Source organism: Rhea pennata, chromosome 14, assembly GCF_028389875.1.
Source record: "Rhea pennata isolate bPtePen1 chromosome 14, bPtePen1.pri, whole genome shotgun sequence".
NCBI lineage: Eukaryota > Metazoa > Chordata > Aves > Rheiformes > Rheidae > Rhea > Rhea pennata.
In genome coordinates, this window is record NC_084676.1 from 1,342,845 (window position 1) to 1,350,372 (window position 7,528).

Consider the following 7,528-nt stretch of genomic DNA (forward strand, 5'->3'; position numbering starts at 1 on the left):
TTGGAGCCCCCATATCCCTGCAGGACCCCCTAGGCACCCCCCAGCTTGTGCTTTTTCCCTCCTAGGTCTTTCCTCTGCAGAAAAGGGATCTTCGGAACAAGCCTGGACTCATCTCCCAAGCCCACCACTTTTCATCTAGGTCCTCTGAAACTGTGGACATGGGGGAAAGGATGACCAAGAAGGACTGGACAGGCAGAGTTTAAGTGTTTGGTAAAATATATGTTGAGGGGTGGCTTGGTGTCTGATAGGGTTAGGGCACAGATGGAGACTGGGGGAGGGAGAAGGTCAGGAAGGACCCCCAGGGTTTGGGGGAGTGAAGATGATTGGGCTACAGGGTCCCCCATGAGAGGAAAGCAAGGCAGAGAGGGGAGATGGACAGATTCCTCCTACCCAAAGAAGCAGCAATAAGCCTGGGGAGCAGCTGGAGAGACATGCTGGGGTAGGGGGGGTGCACCAGCAGCAGAGCTGGGAAAGGGCAGGCAGCACTGAGCAGGAGGCAGCAGGTGCTGTGACTCCGCAGGGTGGGCGAGGGGGTTGGGGGGAGCAGGGATCCCTCTGGGAGCAGATTGGAACCACAGGGGGGAGAGGGGGGAGGAATGAATATTTTAATCTGAATCAGACAAAGGGGTGAGAGCAGCTCCAAGAATTTCCCAGCATGTACCGGATCAGAGATGGGAGAGGACTGGACTGGAGGAAAAGAGACCCCCTCCCATCCCCCCCCCCCCAAATCCCCTATCCCCAAATACCCTTCTTGCCTGGGAAGCACTCAGAAGACTGCCAGAGCAGCTGTATCCCAACCACCCCAGCACCGGCTCTGAGAGGTCCAGGCACTGGACAAACCTAGACAGAGAAGCAGATCAGCGATGGGAGGACTGATCGGGAACTGGGAGGACAGATCAGAGAGCGTGGGGTCGGACCAGGTATGGAGTAGGGGTAGATTGCTCTTACGGGGGTGAGGCATGAAGGCAGAGGTGGCCCTGGTTTGGAAGATGGTCCAGGAGTAGGGTGGCAGACATCAGTGCTTCTGACACCATTTGGGCTTCACTTACCAGGCATCATCCTGTTTGTACTGCCCTCACGGGAGCCCTGAGTCTGATCCCATGCGTGACCCAGGCTTGCCGCTCTTGCCCACTGTTCACCCTGCAGTGTCACTCTGCTCTCACACTGTCCATCCCCTCGCCTCTCCCTAACTGGCAGCCCCACGCATGACACGTCCCACGAGGGGTCGGCTGGGTTTCCCGGGGAACAAATTCCCTATCTGCAGCAGGTTGCCTCTTCCATTCTGCCCCTTTCCGTAGCCCCGTGCTCCCTCCCGCCCCTCGGTCGCCTCCACGCTCTGCTTCCCACGCGGGTCTTTGGGAGCAGGGGGGGGGAGGGGACGACAGGCAGTTCTTTTCTCCGAGGGGGACCGGGAGGAAGAGACAAAAGCGGTAAAATATCACTGCACAGCTAAAGCCGCTCCGAGCCCTGCCGATCCCTTAACTAGATCGTTAGGAGATTATCCGGGCCCTAATCAGCCACGGGCAGGCGGCCGCGGGGCTCGGCGCGTCCGCACCGTCCCGCTAACGAGCGCCCGGGGACGGCGCCGCCGGCCGCGGACCTTCCGCCGGCGGGAGGCGAAGCGCGGAGCTGCCCGGGCGCCTTAGCGGCAGGAGACCGCGGCTGCAGCGGGAACGGATCGTCCGGCGAAGGAACCGTGGCTGGTACCGGGGTGAGGTGGACGGGTTGCCACCGGCTCCATCGCTCGCCCTCCGGGGAAGGGAGGCTCGGTCCGCGCTCTCCTCTCCCGCCCCCGGCGGAAAGTTTGTGCCGGCGCCTTCCGCGGGGGGATCTGCCCCGGGGGGGGGGGGGGGGCGGGAGGGCCTGACCCCCGCGTCCCTGGGGGGCACGGGGAGGCTGGCGCTCGGTCCTCGGGGCGATTGTGCCCCGGCGGAGCAGAGGGACTGGCGCTCGGGTGCCCGGTGGGGGCGGCCGGTAGAGCCGCGGGATCAGGGGCGAGGGGCTCTGGGCAGGCAGGGTGTCGGGTATGGAAGCAAGCAGGGAAAGGGGGGGGGGGTCTCTCTATGCCTCCACGCTGATGGGCTCAGCTTTATCCGGGGCTGTAATCCCCCTGCTTCTGTAATTAAAAACTCCGCATTACAAGGAAAACGGTGTGCAGAGAAATGTAATCAAGTCTGGAGGGGCTTAACCATCTGGTAAAGGTTAGGGCCGGCGCGGCGGGGGACGCAGCCGGGGGATTTGGCAACCGCCGCGTTCCGGGCTCCTCTTAATCTACCTCGGGGACGAGCGCAGCATCTGCGGGGTAATATCGGCGCCGCGGGTGCGGGGCCACCGGCCGGTCCCGCCGCGGCTCCCATCGTCTTTAACGGGACGTCGCCTCCTCCCGAGGGCTAATCCTCCCCCGCTCCGAGTCCGTCCGCCTCCGGTTCTCGGTGGGGGGAGTTGGAGGGGGGCAAACCGGGTGGACTGCAGCCCCAGTGGCCCTCGGGCCCGCAGGGAAAGGGTTAAGCGGCCGCCTGTGGCCGCGGCTCGGCCCACCAATGCGGTGCTGAAGCGCCGGGCGGGGCCTTCCCCCCGCCGCCCCCGAGAGCCCGAAACTACTTGGAAGTGCAAGTGGCGAAGCAAAAGCGAGGGAGGAGGCAGCAGCGCCGGTGGAGCGGGGCTCCCCCCGCCGCAGAGGAGCGCCTCTTCCCACCGCCGCCGCTCCGGGAGAGCTGCGGGACCATGGGGGTCGGAGCAGGCGCCAGGCAGAGGCAGTACTTCCTCCCCTCCTTCCTCCTCCTCCTCCTCCTCCTGACCGGGACCCCGGCCCCACGCCCCGCTGCCGGGCAGCTGCGCTACGCAGTGCCAGAGGAGCTGGAGCACGGCGCTTTCGTGGCCAACCTCGGGGAGGATCTGGGGCTGGACGTGTCCACGCTGTCAGCGCGGCGGTTCCGCATCGTGTCGCGGGCCGGTGCCCGGCAGCACCTGGAGGTGAACCTCGAGAACGGGATCCTCTTCGTGAATGAGCGGATCGACCGGGAGGAGGTGTGCGAGGCCGGGGGGACCTGCCTGCTCCACCTACAGCTACTCGTCGAGAGCCCGCTAGAGCTTTACCGCATCGAGGTGGAGGTGCAGGACATCAACGACCATGCACCCACCTTCCCCTGGCGGGAGTACGTGCTGGAGGTGGCTGAATCTGCTGTGCCTGGTGCTCGCTTCCCACTTGAGAGTGCCCACGACCCTGACATGGGCACCAACTCTGTGCGCACCTACCAGCTCAGCCCTAATGGTTTCTTCTCCCTCGAGGTGCAGACGCGCAGTGACGCCAGCAAGTTTGCAGAGCTGGTGCTGGAGCATGCCCTGGATCGTGAGCAGCAACGCACACACCGGGTGCTGCTCACTGCCCTCGATGGTGGTGTCCCTGAGCGCTCAGGCACAGCACACATCCTTGTCACGGTGTTGGATGCCAACGACAATGTGCCTGCCTTTGACCAGCCTTCATATGGAGTGAGCCTGCCTGAGGATGCCCCTGCTGGCACCCTGGTCATCCAGCTCAATGCCACTGACTTGGATGAGGGCTCCAACGGGGAGATTGAGTACTCGTTCAGTGGGCATGCACCACCTCATGTCCGTGATCTCTTCCGTGTGGAGCCCCGCAGTGGCCAGGTGTTGCTGAAGGGCCCTTTGGACTATGAGCGTGCCAGCCTCCACGAACTCTATGTGCAAGCCAAGGATCGTGGGCCCTCGGCCATTGCTGTACACTGCCGGGTTCTCGTGCACCTCCTTGATGTGAATGACAATGCACCAGAGGTGACCCTCACCTCTGTGTCCACACCCGTGCTGGAGGATGCCCCACCTGGCACTGTCATTGCTGTCATCAGTGTTCTTGACCGGGACTCTGGGGAGAATGGACGTGTGAGCTGTGAGGTCAGCCCCGATGTGCCCTTTGAGCTTCGTTCCTCCTTCCACAACTACTACACTCTGGTCACCACGGAAGAACTGGACCGAGAGGCTGTGCCCGAGTACAATGTGAGCATCACAGCACGGGACATGGGCTCACCTGCTTTGCTGACCCGCAGCACCCTTACTGTCCCCGTGTCTGATGTGAATGACAATGCGCCACGCTTTCTCCAGCCCTCTTACAGCGTCTATGTGATGGAGAACAATGCACCAGGAGCCTCCATCTGCTCTGTCAGTGCATTGGACCCTGACTGCCAGCAGAATGCCTACCTATCCTACTCCATTGCTGACGGGCACATCCATGGCATGCCTGTGGGCACCTACGTGTCTATCAACTCAGACAGCGGGCACATGTATGCCCTGCGCTCGCTTGATTATGAGCAGATCCGCAGCTTTCAGATCCAAGTGCAAGCACAGGATGCAGGTTTCCCCCCACTCAGTGCTAATGTCACTGTTCATGTCTTTGTGCTGGACCAAAATGACAATGCACCTGTCATCGTTTCACCCATGCCACGCAATGGCTCAGTGGCCACTGAGCTGGTGCCAAGATCAGCTGGGCCTGGCTACCTGGTGGGCACAGTGTCAGCAGTGGATGCGGATGCAGGGCTGAACTCCCGCCTCTCCTACCAGCTCCTTCAGGCCACTGACTTCACCCTCTTCAGTGTGGCACCAGACACAGGTGAGCTGCGCACGCTCCGCTCCTTTCTGGAGCAGGATGCAACCCGGCAGAGACTGGTGGTGCAGGTGCGAGATGGTGGACAGCCAGCCCTCTCAGCCACCGTGTCCATCCTGCTCTCAGTGGTAGAGAACATGCCCCAGACCCTCTCCGACTTCAGTGACTTCAGCCTCCCCCCTGAGGCTTCCTCATCCTCCCCACTCACCCTCTACCTCCTTGTCTCCCTGGGCTCAGTCTCCCTCACCTTCCTCCTTGCCATCCTCATTCTCACAGCCGTCCGATGCCGTGGGGAGCAGCACTCCTGGCGAGGTGGTGGCTGCTCACCACCTCACTGCCGCTGCTGCCCCGGGCCTGGCACCTCCTCCGATGGCCTCAAGATGTCGAATCTTGCAGCACAGCTCCCTGCGGGCACAGTGCCCACCGCCTGCCTGGATGTGCCTGGTGGGGGCCCGCCAGGCTACTGCTACAAGGTTTGCCTCAGCCCTGAGTCTGCACAGAGTGACTTCATGTTCCTCAAGCCCTGCAGCCCACCCCGGAACAATGAGAAAGATCCTGGGAACCTCCCAGCTCCCGGGAAGCAGTCCCAAACCAGCCAGCAGCTCCAGGTCTCTAAGCAGGTAATGTCGGGGCACCAGGCTGGGTGGCACCTACTGAGGCTCCACAGATCCCCCATCCCCCTGCCTTAAAGACCACCTCCCTCAACCTTTGCCATGGGAGAAAGCAGGCTCAAGTTTTCCAAGAAAACAGCCCGGACCTTTGATCAGTGTAGGAATTAGCAGCCGTCAGACAGCGGGAAATTCTCTGCCGAGCTTCCCTGCGGGTCTAATTACTGGGGGAACGGCAGGCTCAGCTGAGACGGGTGGAAATGCCCTCCCGCCTCCCTTCCCACGCGTGAGAGGCAACGGAGACGCTCCTGCGCCCCGAGGGGAGGAGTGGGGGGGGGCGCGGCTCGCATTTGTCTCGGTAGGCAATTCACGGCCTCGCCGCGGCGCTGCCCTGGGCCGGGGGCGGCCGCGGGTCGGGTCGGGTCGGGTCGGATCGGGTTGGGGGGCTGCAGGGCTGTCAAGCCACCGCGGGGGTCACTGGGCGCGGTGGCCCTGCAGCCCCGCTCGCCGTCTCCCCCCCCTCACCCCACCGGCGCCTCTCTGGCCCCGGTCCTGCCCCGCGCTCGTCACCCCGCTCCTCTCATCCCCGGTCCCGCCGCAGGAACCGGCGCTTCCCCGCGACGGCCGCTGCGCGGCGCCGGGCCGAGCCGCCGGGGAGGGATTTTGATGTCAACACTTGTTAAGTATTGAAATGAGGAACGTCTAATTTCTCCGATGAAAGACTCCTTCGGAAACGCGATTACAGGGATAGAGAGGGATGAGGCGTCTAATCCACTTACAAATATTTGACTTTTAACGAAACAGCCCTTCCAAGAAGAGCCTGACTCCCTGGTGACAGACTCTCCTGGTCCTTCGCCTTGTGCTTCTCGATGCACTTGCCTAATATCCCCCCTCCAGTCACTTACAACCCCCAGATATTTAATCCACTCCCTCTTTCCTGAGCCAGTTTCCTCACCTCTCCCTTTTTATGGCTTGAGAGCTGGGTTAAACCATCATCACATCTGAAAAAGAGACTTTCTAAAACTAACAAGATTAAGAAAAGTACCCCTTTTTCAGAAGGTCAGAACTTGACAATTAAACTCCATAGATAGAGTTTAAGCCTCAGGCCACCCAAATGCCCAAGAGGGTAGGAAAGACCTGGAAGGGAATGGACTAGTTCAACTCTTCCTCAGTTTCTCGATAGGTAAAATGGGTATGTACTGCTTGCTCCTCCACAAAGAGAATGGGAAACCTCGGGTACAAGAGCCTAGACTGATCAATAGAGGACCCTGATAACCACTCTTCCCCTTCCCTGTGTTTTCCAGATCAAACAGCCCAACACAGACTGGCTGCCTCCAGGCATGCAGCGACCTACCCTGAAGAGGTATTCAATCTGGCAATATGGGAAAGAAGGGAGCAGGTGGAAAGATGGAAATCTCTGACTCAGCTTTGAATTAATCTTTTCCTTTTAGCTCCCAGAGCCTGGAAGACATGGGGGAAATCCACAGAGCCCTCCAGAAGGAGCATGAGAGGCTGTGCACGCTGATGACCCCTGTTTCTGGTTCGTTTTGGGGCACTGGGGCTGGGGAAACCAGAGTTTCCTGTCATCTGGTGGAGATATGAAGACTTGCTTTTGGCAGTGGTAGGGTAGTGTGGGGGAAAAGGGCATCTGGGCCCCAGAAGGGAAGGATAGTGGCAAGTGACCATGGGCTTGCATGTGGGAACATGGATCTGATCACCCCATTGAGCAATGGAATGTGACCTCCCCTGAGCTGATTTCGCACCCATGTTTCTTCCAGAATTTCAGAAAGCCTCAGCAGGCACCAACAGCATCTGGACACCCCGGTATGGCCCCCTGTACCCAGGGCACATACCAGCCCTGGATTATCAACACAATGTTTACATACCCGGCACTCCTACCCTACTTTCCAGCAAAGATGGGCCTCTCTTCCTGGGCCGGGAAGACAAGAACAGCTTTTCCACCTTTGGCAAGAGGAAGAAGATGACAACCTACTGTGACATGCATGACAATGTGGTTATCAACAATGACCTAAAATAGTGGCTGGGGTTAGGTCTGGATGGCTCTGCCCAAGGTCCTGGGGGCTGCTTACATTATTTCAGCTACAAAGTCCATCCAAAGCATATAAATCCCTGTACGAACCACTCGGGACCCCACAGGGCTGTCAAGACTGTGGTTCACCAGGGTGCACAGAAAGGCTTTTGGGAGCAAGAGATTAGGGACAGGGGTGGGAGGAGGGTTCTCCCATTTCATTCTGTGGGGCTCTGTTGGCAGTGAGCTGTGTTGGGCTTCCATTGACCTGTTAAG

General features: G+C 60.3%; 1 protein-coding gene across 1 annotated transcript; it reads left to right on the forward strand.

Moving 5' to 3' along the window:
• Positions 1 to 2,724: 2,724 nt before the first annotated feature.
• Positions 2,725 to 7,267, forward strand: LOC134146821 (protocadherin beta-8-like). The gene is made up of 4 exons (XM_062587388.1): positions 2,725 to 5,235; positions 6,528 to 6,586; positions 6,675 to 6,763; positions 7,002 to 7,267. The coding sequence occupies exons 1-4, from the start codon at positions 2,725 to 2,727 to the stop codon at positions 7,259 to 7,261; spliced, it is 2,919 nt and encodes a 972-aa protein (XP_062443372.1). The 3' UTR covers positions 7,262 to 7,267.
• The last annotated feature ends 261 nt before the right edge of the window (positions 7,268 to 7,528 follow it).

Excerpts from the sequence above, each read along its gene's own strand:
- LOC134146821 (XM_062587388.1), top strand. The coding sequence starts at position 2,725 with ATGGGGGTCGGAGCAGGCGCCAGGCAGAGGCAGTACTTCCTCCCCTCC. Across the intron at positions 5,236-6,527 it reads AGCTCCAGGTCTCTAAGCAG|ATCAAACAGCCCAACACAGA; the intron begins GTAATGTCGGGG and ends TGTGTTTTCCAG. Across the intron at positions 6,587-6,674 it reads CAGCGACCTACCCTGAAGAG|CTCCCAGAGCCTGGAAGACA; the intron begins GTATTCAATCTG and ends TTTTCCTTTTAG.